The 19,753-nt window shown below is 45.6% G+C and overlaps 1 protein-coding gene across 1 annotated transcript; it reads right to left on the bottom strand.

Annotated features, from left to right (window-relative positions):
* Positions 1 to 9,748: 9,748 nt before the first annotated feature.
* Positions 9,749 to 19,113, bottom strand: LOC149365379 (sodium-coupled monocarboxylate transporter 2-like). The gene is made up of 7 exons (XM_089568569.1): positions 19,096 to 19,113; positions 18,790 to 18,878; positions 18,124 to 18,233; positions 16,643 to 16,710; positions 15,384 to 15,470; positions 13,830 to 13,993; positions 9,749 to 9,848 (listed from the first exon to the last, which is right to left on the bottom strand). Exons 1-7 carry the CDS (start codon positions 19,111 to 19,113, stop codon positions 9,749 to 9,751), a joined length of 636 nt encoding a protein of 211 aa, XP_089424695.1.
* Between the last annotated feature and the right edge of the window lie 640 nt (positions 19,114 to 19,753).

Genomic DNA, 19,753 nt, shown 5'->3' with positions numbered 1-19,753 from the left:
TAAGAAGTCTACCATTTTTATAAAGGAGAGGTGATACAGCCAGGTGCGAGGAATTTTTTTACTTTATTATTGTTATTTTGTTTGTATTCTACGTTGTCAAGGGCCTTGTGCACATAAAGCTGTTTTTGAGCTTGTCGCGCTTGCGCGAGTTGGCGCCTGCTGGAAAACGCTCTTAAAATTTCCAATTAGCAGTTAAATCTTTCGAGATTAAGTGTGGCCTGAGCGTTACCTTTTTATTTACGACGTGCCCTTTGCGCCCAATTACTCGTTGCCATTCAACACTAAATACCAGGGATAAGACAATGTTACCAGAGAAAAGCAGGTATCCATAATCCAGCAGCGTCATCTCTCGTACTGGTCTCTGTATTTTCAGACGAACATTTTTTATTCATCACTCGACATAAATTGTCGCAATCAGTTTTTATGAGTTAAATCCTATTCCGTTTTCTTCTTTGCATCACCTTGCCTACGTGTATATCTCCTGTGAATTGTTAATTTTGGTCTTGCTCTTTTGATCTGTAATTATTGTTTACATGTTGCAAGCCATTAAGTGCTGTTAACTTTTCGTTTTTCTCTTTGGAGTTGACTTGCTTTACTTATAGTAATTCCCTAGCTCTTCTGTGTGATAACGGCTTCACCCTTCATGACACATAATTTTTAGAAACAAAATTTGTTTTAAGCAACGAAGCAATTCAACAAAGAGAATCAGGGAACAGACATTATTGATTTATTTTCAGAGCGCGCGCGCACCTGCAGAAGCAAACGAGTGTGATGTGCAAAGCTTGCGTGAAAGTACTGATCTTGTTTGTTTTGAAGGCAATAAAAATGTGTTGTGTATTATTTACATTTGTTTGTTTGGCTGTTTGTTTCTTCTTCTCTCTCTGAGTGTGATAGGCAGAATTGAATTGGCTCTGTTGGGAGGTAGTTCTGAGGTTTATAGTTTATTTCAGCTGCCTCCAAAGTGACATAAGCAGGCAGACGCGTGCTGCGGAAATGAACTGAAGCAGCATATTTGCCGCCGTCTAAAATACGCGATTGTACTGCCACGCTGACTTAATTTTTTCATTTAAAATTGTCGTAGCGGTGAAAGGAACTGGAGGGAGCTGCATTTTCACGAAGGTAGCTTTTATTGCGGAAGTTTTAAACGTTCCCTACTTCTCGGCGTTCAAGTCGCTTTATGAACGCACGCCCATTGACAGCAATGAAATGCAATGCAATGCATTGTTTTGCTGCAAGGCTTGTTTACACTCATTCTTATAACTTTCTTTCCCATTTATATTATGCCTAATGGCAAACACCTCGAATAAAAAAAAGACAGCAATTAAGCTTGTTGTTCTGCAGGGTTCCTCAAACTTCCATTTCTTTAGAGGTCAACATTAAATAATTAACGCTAGGTAATCACGTTAGTAAGAAGTCGCATATACTGCTGTTCTCTGTCATGACGACGTTTACTATAAACTGAACGAGTTCTATACATGTATTTCTGAAACCCGTTGGTTCAACTTAGCTCTGGCACGCCGATTATTTTGTAGTAATTAACTCAATTTATAATTATTTTAGAATTTATCTCTGCAGCAGTAATATCGATTGTCAAAATCATTTTTTCCTCTAACTATAAGTAGCAGCTTTTCGCCCATAACTATAACGTGAGCGGAGAACTGATTTTAACAATATCTTTCTATTCTTGAACGGTGAGAGAAGGAACCATTTGCCGTTTGCCACTTCTAATATTGTCGGCTTTGAAACATTTGTCAACGTATTGTGAACTGTTATCATTCACTTTCCACTAGTAGTTTTAGTGGCTGTTAAATTTTTATTTGGGCTGTGTTAAAAACCTTCTCCTCGTTTTTTTTTCTATGAATAGTTAACTTTCTTTGTATCCCCACAGTAATGCCAAACATGGCGCCTTGAAATAAAGAACAAATGCACAGAATGCTACTTTATTTATGTATTCAAGACTCTAACCGCTTTTCACTAGTAGTAAACTGTGCTTTGCGTGGCGCCTTACGTAGCTACACTCAAACCCCGTTTCGTCACTGATTGTTCTCAGGATGGTGGAAAGGCAACAACGTTTATTACCTGTATTAATTAGTGCTATAGAATACGGCACCACACACGAGAGAAACGTCATTGGATAAACCTAAACCTAATCGCATTTTTTCAAAACAGATTCTAATATTGCAATGTCCAGTGTAAGATTCGGTTACCATACTGTTCACGCATACTTGGGTAGAGGACTTATTAAAGATGTGTAGGCTGTTTACATTTTTTAGCAGAATGCTTTAGCGCATGTTTAACAAAGCAAAGTTTTCGATGTGCACCACTCATTGCTGCTTTGCGTATGCGCCATTTTAGGTTACATGTAATGGTAACACCAAGGCACTTGACTTAAATGACTTGAGCTGGAAATTTACCATGGTTCTGTAAAGGAATGAAATAGGCTGCTCTTTTATTAATAGTGGGTGGCATTGTTAGTGTTTTGCTGCAATTAAGAGCCATCTGTCAAGAAACACTGTTTTTTTTTAGTACCTTCTTATGATGAGAATTTGTGGTCTGAATAAATCACACAATCATCTGCGTATAGGAGCAGTTTCCCAAGAGTGTCTTTAATTACTGTTGCTAATTTTATCGGTCTTAGGTATCGGTGGGTTGAGCGCTTGCACAGGTCGGCAACATTTTCGATGTTGCGCCACCGCGGAGGCGTTGCTCGGTACACAGTTTTCGCACAGCTCGGCGGCCGGATGCCTTTGAGGAACTGGTCTTGAGGGTAGGCAAGTCGGCCTAATGATTTCGGAACTACAAACCAGCCACTTCAGTAAGAGAGAATAGAACGTTACAGAGCTTGGTGGCATCGCCCCACTTGTAAACGCTGACACGCTCGTACGAAGTCAACCAGTCGTCGACATCGTGGTCGTTGGCGCCACTGAAGACGCTCGGGTCGCGCTGCCAGAACCCGACAGAACAAAGGATGGTGGGCGAAAGGTGGGGGCTGTCTAGCTGGTGACTTCGGGCATAACGGACGTCGTAGCTAAGGTGCGGAGTTCCAGGTTGAAAGGGGGAAGGTATAGTAGTCTCCACCACATGTAAGAGGGGGTTAGGGCTCAGCTAAATCTATATCACTTTACAACATGCAACAGCGGTCCAGCCAATCGTTCGGGTCGTGAACGAGCTTCACACCTCTGCGTCCTCTCTTGGATTTTACCTCTGCGTCGTTGTCTTCTTTTCACCAAAGTTCACCACAGTGTGAGCGTGGCTGCTACGCTACATTTGTGGTAACGCCGTTAATATAAATTGTGAATAAAAAAATGGAGGTAACACTTAAGCTCGGCCTTAAGGGTATGATTCGGTAGCGTAATCAGTTAATTCTCATATATGCAGAAGGTCATTCTCTACTTTTCATTCATAGATCCCGCGGAGTCCTCATACCCTTCTCCTGGCGCAGTGGTGCAGTGGTTCAGCGATGCGCCACTGCCTTGCGATGGTAGGTGCTCCCAGCGGTGAACCTTGTGCTGTCCAGGTGGCTGTCCAGAACGACCAATCATTAATTTAGATGCCACCTGCCACGATGAGCAGTTTGCTCACAATGCGGTGGGCAGGTTGTGATGACGCCTCAAGGTCACGTGACCTAGGCGACCCACCTGCCTCCTGGGTTGCTCTCCGGGGATCCCACTTTAGGGATCGCCGGTGATTTTTCGCTCACAGAGCCGACAACGCCAACGGCGGATTTTCTGGTGAATGGAGCCTTTCACCCTGTCGCAGTTAAAACGGTCGAAATGGTCACTGTTTAAAGGGACGAACTGCGGCCTTAGATGTAAGCAATCTGCCACCCAATTAAAATTTTTAGTGCTGCTAAATGTCACACTTAGTTTATAAAGAAGCTTTTTATGATACACGTTTGGACAGCTCTAGAGTCATCAATAAATATGGCATCAAGCATGGTTGTTCTGAGCGGAAGCGGCCTAGAGTAGTGAACACAAGATGTTGTATATTTTAGTTTTTTGAACCTAACTTTTTTTTTTACTGCGCTAAAACTTGCGCATGAGCTTCATGGGTAGATAATATAAGACATTTTACACAATAGCGAGCAATATTTGTCATCATATTAGACCACAAGTTCTTCCTACTGCAAATTGCTTAAGAACTACTTTCTTCACTGCGTAAGGGTATCAGCGTTAATATGTTTTTTTTTTCACAAATGAGACACAATGTTAGCGCGTTTATACGGCAGGAAGATTAGATGTATCGGTAACTTCCGGTTAATTATAGCTAACTAGCGCGCACACCACTCGGTGCATCTGAGTGGTGTATCTATTTCAAAACGTATTATGCATGCACTCTGGCCCAGAACATTTAGTTGTGTCGAAAAAATTCAGAGAACCGCAGTGCGTTTTGTATGTTCGCGTTATAGGAAGACCGATTCTGTAACAGACATGCTTAAATGTTGCGACCTGGAACTCCTCGAAACACAACGAGAAAAACAACGGTTAAAACTGTTTTTCCAAATCACCAGGAATCAACTAAAAATAAACAAAGAAACATATATTCACCCCTCCCCCCCCTCTAAAACACAGTGCGCGTTTAAACCACAGTGCCGCAATACGACCGTACAGAGCCCACCTATGTGCTTTTCAAAACTCTTTTTTTCCCCTCATGTATTAATGTGTGGAATTGTCTTGCGGAATGCATTGTCACAGCTCAAAATGTCAGAGTTTGAGAACCTTTTGGAATTATATTACAGGCAACGGGGGAATTGACAACCGATCATGCTGCTATGATTTCTCTCATCTTTGTTAAGATTCGCGTGTACTTTGTTGGTGCTTTTTTTTTGTCTTTCGGTCACCTCTGGTCCTGTATTCGTGTTTTGATTATGTTTTTGTGCCTTGTCGGTGCCTGAAATTTTGTTCCTCGAAAATTAAAAGAAAAACCTCTTCTGTTATGGCCCTCAAGTGAGGGCTACAGTATTCTTAAATAAATAAATAAAAAAATAGATAGCAGAGCGCTTAGAAAATCATAATAGGAAATTTAAATTCTCCGGAGTACTGGAAAAGTGATTAAAGCAGTATTCAAGCCATTGTTGAATGCTTTCGTGGTGTATAAAGGGTTGGAGCAAAGTTCTTCATCGATAACAAATGCTGACGAGTCATGAGAAGCCTGTGTGTTGGTCTGCCAGAACGTTGGTGGGTTTTCTTTCAGAAATTTTGCCAGGGTCTCGCTGAAGCAGAAGGTCCCTGCGTCATTTATTTTTTATTCTCAGCGTCGGTTTGAGAGGGAATACCAAGCAGCTTTGTCTGCTGTCTGTAGAATGACGCTATTTACGAAGTCGTTTTATAAGTCGAATAAGCTGAATTTTTTTTGCGTGTACAATACATGTCGCGAATTGCGCTTGATGACCTATAAAGGGCCATATTCGTCTACACGCTTAGAAACGGCCCAAAATTTATGAAGTAAAGCGTTCTAAAAATTATCACTGCGCAGGCCTGCAGCGCTATGATCTTGCTTCCATCATCGTCGTGTTATCAGCGTCTGGCTGCGATGCGAACATTGAAAAGGACCAATCGGGTTGCGGTTGGTGTTCAACATGGCCGTTGCTGAATCACCTGTTCCTGGCACTGAGCACAACTTTATCGCCACCAGAAAAGCTCGAATACATTGGAATCGAACATTCACGCGTCAGCATACAGCCCGAAAAGAGAGCGCGAATCGTTTCTCTTTACCGTCCCGGCGTGCAGCAACGCGTCTTCGCAAAGGAAGCAGATCGTTCACTGTCTACAATTACCAGAATCTGTCAGGCATTCTGTGATGTTGGACGGACTGGAAACATGTTTCGTGTGCACGGAGAGCGGGTTACCGGCAAGAATCGAGACCAACTTTTGAGCCCGCTGCAGCAGACACATCCAGCGTACGGCCCGTGTGTTAATGACACTTTTCATTGGTGTGCTAGCACGTCAGCCATTAGACGTCGTCTTCATGAGGCTATTCTGTGAAGTCGTGTATACATGCGCAGAAGCCAGCTGTCTCAGAAGCAAATAGAAAATCAAGGCTTGTGTTCGCACAACACCATGCTTCATGGACTACGGAGAACTGGCGTTGCTTGATGTTCCCTAGCGAGTCAACGTTGTCAACTCATTGGGACAAGCGTCAGCGAATTCGGTGAGCCGACAACACAAGGTGTGCTTTTCCTGCTATATATGCATGTCTACCCTGCCATAGTTGAGGCAGGATTGCTTTAATGCAGTGGCCATCACAATATGTATTGCGATGCGGTAAGAGCCTTTCGTTCTTTTAATTCAGAGAACCGGTCGGCCTTTATTTGTTCACAGCGCAAACAGACGCTGATAACAGGGGGATGATAGAAGCAACACCAAAGAGATGCAATCCTGGGAGATAAGAGCTCTCGCTTCTCCCGCGAGGTCCACAGCCGAAGACGCTAGCGATACCACGTTGCGTAAGTTGGAGACGACGGAAGGAATGCATATCGCAAACCGGATGAGCACGCCTCTTTCTGATGGTCACAGGCAGACGGCGTAAAATGGACCTTAGGCCAAGTGCTCCGTATTTCGTATTTCATTTGACGCCGATAGTATACCTCTATGTTGTTGTTGTAGTAGTAGTAGTAGTAGTAGTAGTAGTAGTAGTAGTAGTAGTAGTAGTACCCTGCTGAAAAAAAGTTCTATGATGCAATAACCTCATAGATGATTCATCATAGAATATCATACAATATGTATGATATATCATACAACTCGTATGATATTCTATGACATCTCTATGATGACTATAATTTTACAGAAATGTATGACATTTGAATGATAATTTTTTATGATTTGTATGATAAGTCTATGATATTTCTATGATAAACTGTATGAGTTTATTGCATCATACAACTTTTTTCAGCAGAGTAGTAGTAGTAGTAGTAGTAGTAGTAGTAGTAGTAGTAGTAGTAGTAGTAGTAGTAGTAGTAGCAGGTTTATTTGGCCATATTATTACAATATGCCCTCGAGGTGAGGCTAAAGGAGGTAGACGAAGCATGCCTCCTGACAAGGCCTACACCCCGATTTACACATCCTGGAAACGGTGGCCGAATGGACAAAATATAAAAACCAATCAGCAACATTATCACAATAGAAAATAGTTAATGATAGACAATAATAAACATCAATTAGCAATAAACAAAACATTTCATAATATGCACATTCAAAAAAAAAGGAAGACACACACACACTCGAAAAACTAAGTACACAGAGTTAGCTGAAATTTAACCAGGGGGAAAAAGATTCTTCAGTTTTTTCTTAAATACAGACACACTATAACTTTATAAAGCAATCTGAATAAGAGACTGGTAGGCATTACACAGTGTTATAATTTGATAATCTGTTGTTTGTTTACCATAATTTGTTCTGGGTCTTGCAGTAGATAGGGCAACGGAACGTAGACCATACGCAATGTTTCTTGAATTGTATGTAATTGTAAGTGAATGATAGTATACCTCTATGATAGTATACCTCTTTTTGTTTGCCAATGCCTGATTTCCCCACGACCGTTAATGACCAGCGTAAAGAAATTCTGCTGCATTAAACGGCAATTATCGCAGTTAATCATAAGAGGTACAGAATGAAGGGGTCACAGGCCTACATCCAGCCTTGATGACCAGGTCGTTGAAAGCTTCTATGAAGACCATCATCGGCAGCGAGCAAAGTTGCTTTTAGGCTACGCAACACAAAACGTCACACATTCCTGTTGCAGTACAAACGGTCGCAAACGGGAGAAGGTCGATTCCGCACATGCTAGCTAAAAAGGCGCGGAAAAATAGCACGAGCAACGGCTGGCACAACTGCCTTTCAGCATGGTGATTTCGATAAGGAGTTCATTTAGACCGAGAAGGAGGGGGGGGGGGGGGGGGGTAGAAGGGAGAGGCGATTGTCGCACTCCGAGGGTGCTAGCACATTACGATGTCGTTAAACTAAGCACGAAATTTCCGGAAACGGGCAGTGACGGGAGCAAGATATCGCTGCTGGCGTCAAACTGTCTCTCCTTCACCCTGTCTTCGCGAGAGGCCTTGAACCATCTCGAACCGCGAGTCCGCGCGCACAGCTTCGCCAAGGTGGCGGGGAGAGGAGGAGAAGGGCCGTGTGCTGAGACGCGCTAGCGGAAGCCAGAGCCTCCGAGCGTGCTCCAGCACACTTTTTTCCTTTCTTTTTGTTTGTGCTTGGTGGCCGTCGCGCGACCTTCGTTCACAATACCGCTTTCGTCCTCGAGCTGTTTTCGCTATCGCCGTCCTCTGCGTTCGCTCCCTTGTATTTATCCGATGTGGTCGTTCCCTCGGTTACGCCGCGGCCGGTGTTGAGCCATGCCACTCAACGCAGGATCGAACTGGCGCCTAAGAGCTGCGCTCTGAAAATGATGATGCATTGCAGGTGGAACAACGTCGAAAAAAAAAAAGATGCCCAGGCTTAGCTTGGTTAAGCCAAGAATGCGTTGCATATTGCGCGGTCTTTTTGCGCGAGGTATTGCTTGGCGGCACTCGATTTTCTCAGCAGCTTTTCCTCCGTGACGTATGGATGGATGGATAGGAGCGCCCCCTTTGAAACGGGGCGGTGGCAACCGCCACCATGCTTAGCAGTTTTTTTTGTTTTAGCGGGAGTCAGGTGGTGGCTGCGGCCGCGCGCGACCGCGCGAGTTGGGGCCCAGCTTTTCCTCCGGCAGTCGTGACGTCACGTCACGTGGTTTGGTGGCTGCCCGGCCGCGCCCAAGGGCTGAACTGAGTGCAATATGCTACGCATAAAAAACTCGCAGAATACCTATCGGTCCAAAATGCGAATGTTCAGCGTCAGCTGGCGTCACAGTGTCGCTGGCGTGAAGGAAGGCAGGAATGTTAGAAAACGAGTTTTAATTTGGCGGGAGGGGGGGGGGGGTAGTGCTGGGAGGGGTTACGAGTGGGGTAATTTTCTCGAAGTCGAGACCGACATATGAAGACATTAGATTCTCGACATATAAAGACAATTCTAGCCGGGAAGTTTAGAGTTCCTGCGTGTATGTGCATGTATGTGTGTGTGTGTGTGGGGGGGGGGGGTAGGTTGGGGGTGTGGAGGGTGGCCGGTTGCTCGTTTTATCTGCGGGCGACCGGTGCCATAAAACCGGAGTAAGATAAGGTGATAAGCAACTCTGTAAGGCACAGGAAAGAGTTGTGTCGAAGCGAACATCGCACGCTTTATCGCCCTTCGTGTGCCGCGGAATTGCGCACGTGACATGGTGGTAAAAAAAAACAGCGACCTTTCGCGCCTGGCGCGGCGTATCACCAGTTTATTCAATGGAAGTAAGGAAAAAGACACGGCTGCGACTACGAAAAGACGCGCACGCACACAGCAAGATCTCTACACAAGACGTGCATCGTCGGATGGCGCAGCGATAAAGTTTGGCCTAAAGTCACTGGATAACTTGTCTAGTGACTCTAGTTTGGATTTTGCCACCTGTCGTGCGCCCCGGCTTATTTTGTCGCTGGTTGCTCATGGGAACAGCATTCACGTAATAGTGCGTTGTCACAATATCTCTCAGCCCAAGTCAAACACCAGTTCTCCTCTTTGTGCTCGCTGAAAAAACTAAATTCAAGCGTCCCCAAAGTGGCGCTGATGTCTGCGGGCTGTGACCACGTGATGTTTTAAAAACAAGTACCGATCTCGTGTTTTTTTTTCGGTTTTTCTTCACGTTAAAAGAGTTTTATGCGCTTGATCAGGCCTTTGCGTTTCCGTTGCTTTCAAGTTGGCGAGAAAACCCGCTCTTTTCCATTGCCCCGGAGGCAGTTCGAATGGCGGTGCTTCATAGCCCTTTCCGATGACTGCGACGTAGCCATCATCCTGCAAAGGAAATGAATTTTCAGAAATGTGTTGCTGGAACAATAGGTGAATACAAAGAAGATAGCGCTGTGCTCACGGAATTGAGAAGAAAAAAAAAACACGAAGGGTGAGAGACTGCGAAAATATTATTTGTGGAAGCGAACTGAGAAACGGAAGCGAAGGAGAGAAAAGCGTTAAGAACAATGCAGAAGCCAAAAGGCAAAAAATGGACTTGACCCTTCTACGTCTAGAAATGAAATTCTCGTTTATTTTTGCGACGTTTACAGTCTGTGGGCGCTGTCTCAGTTTATGAAGAGGTCTGAGACAAGTTGATAAGGTGATGTCACGCTAATGAGAGAAAAGTTGAAGATATATTAAATATTTTCGATCTGCGAGCGAGAAGGCGGTCTACTTATGAGTCGCATGCTGCTGCCCAAACCCTGGATTTATTTCGCGTCCAAACAAATATCGTGAATTCCTTACCTTTGGCGAATATCGAAGCAATCCCAAACGTCGCCAGAAGGACAGCATCGTGGGAGTGGAAAGGGGAAGGGCTTTTTCGACGCTGCCATCGCGTTTAGCTGAATGAAAAAGAAATACTCTATTAACGTTTGACCTTTGCTTTCAGTGGAGGACAGAATGTGTAATTCAACAGTTCAATGGCTGTCACCACGATTGGGACTAATGACTATTAACTGACATGCATCTGCATCTCGTTGTGTCCCTCTGTAAAATTTACAAAACAGCCAGATGTGTCGAACACGAACCGTAGTGTCAGTGAGGGTTTGCCACTCGGATAAAATAGTTAGCAGCGATAGCTGTCAATGAGACCATGAAATGATATGGCAAAGGACAGTGTTAATTGGAGAGACATGACAGAGGCCTCTGCCCTGCAGTGGGCGTAGTCAGGCTGATGATAATGATGATGGAATGTTATCTACTGAGGTTTAGGAAAAGGCATGAGTGGTCGGTGTTCCATTACTGGTCATAGCACTGCAAGCTTTTTTAAGCCAGCGCGGTTAACACTGAAGATATCAGGGATTTAAAATGATGTTCCTCCTCTCCCCCCTTAACTCATACACGCTGACTTGGTAGAAAAAAAAGGTAAAGAACACTGGCTGGGACTGCACTCAGCCTCGTCCCATCTCGCCCACGTCACTTGGGCACACCCAATGAGAAGGCTCGGCCCCAATTGGCGTCAGCGGGGTAGGGGCGGCTAAGAACACACTTTGCGATATCGCTCTAATCGGTAGCAAGTTTTAAAAACTTGTCTGTAAATTATAGGGTCCACGCAGAGCTTTTAAATTTGATTGTAACATTCGCAAAGGTCACTTCTAGAGATTTGTTGCTCTAGAATATGAGCAAAAAAATAATTTCAGGTTCCCAACAAGAGCGCATTTCCTGGCGTCGGCTTCGTAACGCTGTGCGACATTAATTTGCAAGCGAAGGCAGCGGACATCTGAAATTTTGACAAAACTGACGTCGCCATGAGTTTCCCCGCTCTTGTTTCGCGCATTGCAAAGGAGCCTTAACATCGTCGCTATTTTAATCAGTTATTACTTCGCCATTTTAATTGGTTGCGCGAAACTGTTTTGCATGCTTTACTTAGCAGCGTCATATATTGCCATGCTTGAATAACTTCGAATTCTGACAAAAAAAAAACATTTCACCTTGCCTTTAAAGTTTGTTAGTTGTTTTTGAGACTTGCTTCAATGGTCCTCATTGTAAAAAAGAAACATCGCAGGACGGTTACCGCTGCATATAAGGTAAGACTCAGCGAGATTTGCTCCATATGTTGAATATAACACCGCTTATTAGTTATAACTGCCTTCTCTGCTACAGAGTGTCCGTGGCGTCAGCGAGCTGTCTTGCTATGACTCTTGGTAACCAGTTTCAGGAAATTTGCGCCTTCTATTTTAGCGGTCACATTTCACAGCCATACATTAGAGAACGCAAGTCCAGCTTTCACTTCCACAAGAGTGGTTCCGATACCGCGGTTAATAATAGAAATCGGCTTTGCTTGCTGCTCACGCGTCCTTGAGACTTTTATCCCCGGCTGTATGTGGCTGTATTGCATTGCGTAGATGAAGCGCGTAGATGTGCAGCGCTTGGTTTGTGCACTACATTTCTGAGTTTGGTCCTGGGCTAAGAAAAAAAAAAACATGCAAAACTGCAAGAATGCAGACAATACGACTATCTATCTAAAATAATCCCAAGCAGATACAATGACATACCTGCTTCACTTTAGTCAGCCTCTTGACAGACCCACCCACCCTAGGCAGTTACACTTTACTACAAGCGGGGACCGATTATGAGATATGTGGAGAGGCGTACCATACAGGAGACTGAGCATCAGTCCGAGCAGCACTGTCGAAAAGGCGGACAGGAGGCAGCACCAGTAGGGCGAGAGCCGGTAGAGGAGGAAAACGTCCTGCGACCTGCGTGCAGTGCGGGTTGTCACCACTCGCGACACAGCTGGAGTAGACGACAATGCACAGTCGTAAACCGATAGCTTGTCAGATATAGCAGACGTCAGAGCAGAGTTTAACACGGAAAACCAAAATAATGTACTGAGGAAAGTGTTTATTTTTACGCTTCAATGGTAGGATGTATACATGCCTGTAAGAATCCTGCGACTACCTGAAGAAGGCATAAATGATATCATTTTTTATGTTGTTTCCACTTTGCATAGATATTCCTTACAGTGGCATTAAATTTATATATGTTTCCTCCGCAGTAATGCGCCCGCGACATGAAGGTATCGAGCCCACGACCTAGCGCTTAGGCATCGAAAAACAGCCATCGCGGCCGTAAATGAAACTTGTGGGGTATATTAACTGGGGAGATATAAATAAATTCTCCCCGATTAACAGCGGCTGATACAGTTCAACACCGTGCGGACCCCACCCCGTGGTCGCGTACGCTACCGAGCGCACGCTGACCACGGCGGGCCTTGCTCTGCGGGAACAATGGAACGACACACTAGCTGAAACAAACAGGCATTTATTGCTACGACAACAATAACGCCAGCTAGCAAGAAAATACGCTGAGGAATCGAGGACGTCCGACTCACCAGCACGGTTACGAGCGAATGTTCGCCCACACTAGGACAAGGGAAAACTCCGAGGCCGGACGGGCCGGGTTGGCGGGAACATGTTCCCACCACGAGGTCGCCCACCGACGAAGAGCGGAGCCGCGCGCGGCACGTCCGCGCGCTTTCCCCGGTGCCGAGCAGAAGAGAACCCTCTCTCCCCCGCGCATGAGCAGCAAACACGCCACCCGTGGCGCTGGTGCCGCTGCGACGCGAGCGCCCTCCCCTGCTAGTTACACAACTCACAACTAGTTACACAAGTAACACAACTCAGGAGGGTGCACTGCGGGGAAGCTAACCACAAAGAACGAGTTGAGGGTGCATTGCGGAAAAGCGAACCACAGGGGACGAGTGCATCTCCACAAACTGTCACCTTAGGCGCAGCAGCCGAGCGTTAAATATTAAGCACTTTTGTACTTATGGGTATAGCGGCGGCTCATCGAATAGAAGGCGCTAACAGCTCACGTCTATTTTAACACGCAATAAAGTCAGAAGAAGCGCTTGAAACGTGTTTGCTGGCACTCTTCTCCGAACTAATGTCAGCGCGCGGACAGCTTCTCTGGTAAATTCGCGAATGTGTTCGATTCCGGAATTTCCTAACATATACGTTTGAATGTTGCAAATGTAAGTTTGTTTTCTTTAAGATTGGACAATCTAGAACTTTATAAGTGCACAGCCTGCAATGTGTGCGAAATCGGTACGCATGATCACTTTACTTCTCAAAAGAGGAGTCTGAAACCAGTTGTTGGACGCCCAAGCCTGCAGAAACCTTTGCCTACACTAACCTCTGAGTGTAGTAACTCGTGCATGTTTAGAGGCATACTTAGTTGCTGTCGTCTGGAAGTACAATGCCAGGCTCAAGGCCAGCCAGTAGTACCTTCCGCTATGCAGTAGTGAAAGAGCTGCCTCACCTTACGGTGGTTCCCACAGACGGCGTCGCTTCGTATAGCGTGCAATTCAGCGGACACCTTTCCAAGCTGTAGGTCATCCTCAGAGGTTCGATCCGCGACAGAAATCGGCCGGTCGTCTGCCATATCTGAATGGCAAAGACTGCCAGAGCCGCCGTTGCCGTACCCTGCGAGATAAGTAGATGCGAGAGATGCCAATGACGGATGAGGGACCGGTCAAGTTCGCTGCGGAAAAGCGCTGGTATGTATCGCAGACGATTAACTCGAGAGTAGAACTTTGTTCTCTTTCTGAGTACAAAACTTTCACTTGTTGTTCGAAGTCCGTTAAAAACTCTAATCGATAAGAAAGCTGCAGAGACGTGATAGCCGTCAAGAAATAATCGCTTAGGCTTAACCCAGCTATTCGATAAAGTGCGGAAGGCAGGTAGTTGCGCAAATATGCATTAACTACACAATAATTACACACAATAACTATACACAGATAAGAGGTATCGCTTCTCAGGACGGGCGCAAATGGTAACGCGTAATGCCTGCTTGACTGGTCGGTGGAGTTTTACGGGCAGTCTTTACCCAGTGGGTTTCGATATGCGACATAATCGAAGCCGCCTGATTAATTTCGACCTCCTAAGGCTTCTCAGTTCGTCTTGAAACTCCAGTAAGGGTGGTTTTGAGCTTAACCTCCATCGAAATACAGCTGCAGCGGCCAGGAACTAACCAAACGTGACCCTCTGACACCAGGTCAGTCATGATGCATGCACCTAGCATGCCTTGCCACCACTTCTGCTCATCGCTTGAAGTGCCCATGACCGTGAACGAAGCCCAGTTAATCTGGAGTCTAGCGGGAAGTGAGATAATCTATGGCTACACATCGTAAGCCCTTCGAGAGAAGCTGGCTTGTATCTGTACTGGCCAACCGTAGTCGTCAGAGAGGAACCGTACGAAACATGTCGACTCGAGCTTCATGACAGATCCTTGGACGTCTTAATGATAGCGTTTGTAGCCAGGTGCCGACTGCAGACAGTCGCAGTCGGTACTGACGACACAGTTCAGTTATGTCGCCAACACCGAGACTGCCGTAAAATTCTTTGCTATGTTTTCCGGGGTATAGTTCGCCAAATAAATAGTGTGAGGGCTGATGGTAAAAAAGGCATCCAGGAGAGCAGAGCAGAGCTGCCTAGGAAAACTCTGAGTCAGGCATACGCTGGATAACTCGTCTGGTGTGAAGCTCCGAAAATAATACGGCCACCGGCGGTAAAGAAAAAAGAAAAAAACAGATCGATCGACCGACCGACCGACCGACCGACCGACCGACCGACCGACCGACCGACCGACCGACCGATCAATCGATCAATCGATTAATACAAAATGAATAAATTGGCTTTATTTTTCGATATAAGAATGGCTTCGAACTCTGGCTCTAATGCGGTGGCTACAAAGACAATTGAAGGAAATACTTCAAACGCGGTGGCTCGTGCTCAGTTTATTCTTTCTTTTCCTTTATTTGTGTTCCTAGTTTCCTTGTACTAGAAACCGCCGAAAAGTGTGACGTTCTCTTACCTTCGCGTTTGCCCATGGAAATAAGAAGGCGAGAATCACTATCCCGGCGAAAGGGCCCGAGGCGGCGGAGTACAGGGACATGCAGAACTGCGGGGTGGTGGGTGAAGATGCAAAACAACGAGAAGAAAATGAGTGTGGCGGCCAATAACGCTGGCAGTTTTTACACACTGTATCGAACTACAAGTTTAATGAAACAAGGAGACAACGCGCTAAGACGGTCCCGCACGTCTGAGAGTGTTACCAACTCTAGTCTTATTAAACATGTATCATTAGTTCTAATTAAGGTGTGCAGAGGTACTAAGATTACCACTTGAAAAGAAAATGTAATAGCCTGCACTTGCCATTGGAGAAAGGAAGAGGTTTTGGTCACTATATGATGACGACTAATTTCAACCTCGAAACAAGACACATCAAACCGTGGCGCAAGAAGTTTCGTTTACGGTGCACTTCCTTTGCCACTGTGGTTCTACTTCTCTTTTATACATGCTTAGCACGCTGGAGGGCACACATGCACGCACTGTGCAGCACAAGAAGCGCATCAAATACGCTTGCTAACAAGTCATCTCTCATCACCGTCATCGGTCCCGTCGTAGTCGTCACCATCATGACCAGCCTAGTGGCGTCCCCTGTAGGACAAATTCCTCTCCTACTGATTTCCACTCTGCCCTGTCCGGCGGCCAGCCTCCACCTCAGCATTTAAGGAAATATTCCGAACTCCTCACTCGTCGTGACACCATCTTTTAATGCTCTATTTTTTATAATGATATGTTCCCTTGGACGCATTCATCTCCATTCAGCAAAAGACATTCTTCCGCAACAGAAGCCGTGGAAGTTTGCTGAGGTTTAATAGAGACTTGGTAATTGGCAATGCAAGTGTACCTGTGCACGCGTTGAACAGTATACTTTGTACCGATATTCTGCGCAGACTATAGCTCGAAGCGCACATAGTCTGTTGACGTCCTAGTGACCACTTGTGAAGACGACTTTTTTGTTCGTGCCGACGGGTCATCAGCTTTCTCATTTTGACCGCCGCGTGATTTTCTGAAAATTTGCAGGACTAATATTTTTCATCGCTTAGCGCAGATCTATTTGTAACTGAATAATGCTTTGTTAATCGCTGCATGTGCGGGCGACACGATGTTCTTGCTCCTCTTTCTGTATCACAAAGGAAACAAATAAATCAAATCAAATCAAATCAATAAAAGAAATGGAATAACACAAAGCATGGCAACGTTCCACGCCGTCCGTATTAAACTTACCCTCGCTGCTGATCCGGCATACGGGACCAGGAGGCCGAGGAGGGTCATAATAGTGCCGCTTGCTGTTGCTGCAGGAGGAAACAGGAATTTTCGGTGCCAAGGATGCTATTAAGGCTGCTTTCGTTACTCCATTGAGATATGTCAAAAGACAAATAAGACGTAGAATGAAGAAAGAAGACAGCAATAAGATGGGCAGTAGCTGTTCACATCGCCACATGAATGCCAAAGCGCGGTGCGCAATGAACGTTCTATGTTCCACTGTGCTAATCAAATTCTGAATGCTGCACTATCTGTTTTGAATTTGGTTTCACTTTGATTATTATCGTGATTCTTGTTCAGTCTATAGCGGTATGACCTTCACAGAAGTATGTGAACAAGGTGCTTCGTTCGGAGCTAACGGTGTCTTAATATTTAGTATGTCGCAACCTTCGCAACCGTCGCAACGTCCAGCGGTCAGCTGCCGATCAGCGAATGTAATCTGCGTGAGCCGAGTCATAAGTGACACACTCTCGAAAATGCGCCATCTACGGACACGTGGTCCAGCTGGGCATGTAACTGCTGGCCATGGTGACATGGGCGTAACTGGAAGTGGATGCAATCTTGGCTCGATAAGGGGTGGAAGAGGGGGTTGCTTGGAAATCACGACGGTATGGCGTCGAGTCAGTCTGTTGCTTTGCCTTTATGGTCGATCCCTTTGTGGCAGTCGCAGCGCGAAGCGAGATGTGCAAGACCAACCTGTCGCTGGCGTTTCTCGATTGAGCATAAAACTTTTGAGGTTGCACCTGTGCGACGTATATTCCACGTTATTAAACGTGATACGGTGACTCCGCACCCAAAAACTGCGCACAAGCCTGAAGTTTTTCTCACAGTAGTCGGGCCATGCGGTTCGATGTCGAACCGAGTGACAGGAGACTAGCAGAACCCCTGTAGTGCCATACCGCCGGAGTTTGAGCTGACCTATCGCGCTCACCCCCGAGAACATCTGGAGATTCAGATGCGCCTCACTTATATCTCACTACAGTGACCAAATGCGAACCCTATGAGCCGAACACTTTTATCAAAATCTACACTTGTGCAAGCCCTTTTCACATTTTCTTTTTTTGCCGCCGCGGTGGCTCAGCGGTTATGGTGCTCGGCTGCTGACCCAAAAGACGCGGGTTCGATCCCGGCCGCGGCGGCTATAATTTCTTTGGAGGAGAAATTCTAGAGGCCCGTGTACTGTGCGATGTCAGTGCACGTTAAAGAACCCCAGGTGGTCAAAATTTCCGGAGCCCTCCACTACGGCGTCTCTCATAGCCTTAGTCGCTTTGGGACGTTAAACCCCATAAACCAAACCAAACATTTTCTTTTATTTTGGGTGTCAGCGATGTATCTGCTCAGTCTTCCAAATTGACGGAGGATAACTGATAGCTCTTAGCAAACCCGAATGAGATACACAACGAGCAAAATATGAAGAAGCTATTGAAAAAAAAAGAACTTACCGAGAGCAGCCACCACCAGAGCAGACTTCTTTTCGGCAACGCGGAAGTTGGGTGACACAATGTCCACAAACAGCACGGCTGCGCGCGAGTTCACAATGGAAGACACTGTGCTGAAATGCGGAGAAAGAAACAGTGGGACTAAACACACACCCGCTTGAACATTCACGCAGTAAAGGCAGACATGCAGACATCGTCATCTGCAGTAAACTCGAGCACTCGCTTCAGCAAGCTGAAGATTGGGAGCGTAACGAATCAAAGTATGTTGAAAAGTTCCGCTTAGACTTTTGAAACATCATGGTTGGAGATAAGACACCAGAAGCATGGACTAAATATGTTGATGATGATAGATTTATTTAGCATCCACGGCCAAGGTCACTGGTCAACAGATGTCAAAAATGGATTATATAGATAAATATAATAATAATGGAATAATGAATTAGAGAACTTCATGACCACGCCACTTTATACCTCAAACCATGAACAAGATCAGGTCTTGGGCACGACACCTATTTTGTAGATTGAACAACAAACGGCTACTGCGCGGGACGAACGGATCTCGAAGGTTAGGAGAAGATGCATGGGATAGTAGAAAATTATAGGTTGGAACACTAGCTAAGAAAACAAAGATAAATTGCAGCAAAGAGCACAGGGAGCCAAGGCGCGTACCTTATCGACGCGCTCACAACTCCTGCTAGGAACAAACCACGTATTCCATCAATGGCACCGGCGCTTTTGCTGACGTAGTAGGGTACAATCTGGAAGACAGAAAGACAACTATCACCCGTGTGGTTGAGACAAGAAAGAGCAGTATCTTAACTCTGTTTCTTTATAGTGGTTATATAATTTCCGGGCTATGTCTTAAGAGGATTATCTTAGCTGGGCGTCTTAATAACGGTTATATTAGTTTCAGGCTATGGGTGTAACGGGTGTATCAAGGGCAGGCTGTTTAAAGAATTCGGATTGGTAGGCTACCGTTTCTTCGAGCACCATGCGTTACATAAGCAGAGGTGTTGACAACAAAGGTGAAAATTGTGATTTACGCTATGTTGAGACCGCAGGACTGAAGTACGCGTGGCAGGCCAGCGGCCCCCTGAACGCCGATTCACAAGCTACTTGTGGCTGGCCTGGTCACTAGCTACACGGAAAGAAACCTACACTTGTTTTTGCACACGAGAACAAAAATCATGTCTTCCCTAGGATCCCACACGACAAGTCATTAAGTTGATCATGCATTCTCAGAAAACGTGTTTGGAAAATGTGTTTCCCATTCATGCTTTAGGCGTGGTTGCTCGTATCCACATATGCCGCCACATGTCAGAAGAAAATACAGAAAAATTCATGCTGCGGGTGTAGCTTTTGCTTGTTGTGAGGCATTGTGGCCGTGAAAAGCATTCACATGACTTAAGAATTGGTAGAGCGACTCCGGTGAAGCGGTGGTCCCGGGTTCGAACCCCGGAGCAGGACGAATTTTTCTTTAACTACGAAGTTTCTGAGGAAGCTGTATAGCTTTTCTTTGTAGCCGTATGGCTGCGCTCGGGTGGACGTCAATGAGTAATTACTCCCTTATTACAAATCTACTCCACCTTGGGGGATTCCCCTAAACATTTGACCAACACTGTTCCCGCTTCGA

Source organism: Amblyomma mixtum, chromosome 1 (assembly GCF_055824585.1).
Source record: "Amblyomma mixtum isolate Tamu chromosome 1, ASM5582458v1, whole genome shotgun sequence".
Classification (NCBI taxonomy): Eukaryota; Metazoa; Arthropoda; class Arachnida; order Ixodida; family Ixodidae; genus Amblyomma; species Amblyomma mixtum.
The sequence above is the reverse complement of the archived record's forward strand: the minus strand, read 5'-3'. Positions and strand labels throughout refer to the sequence as shown.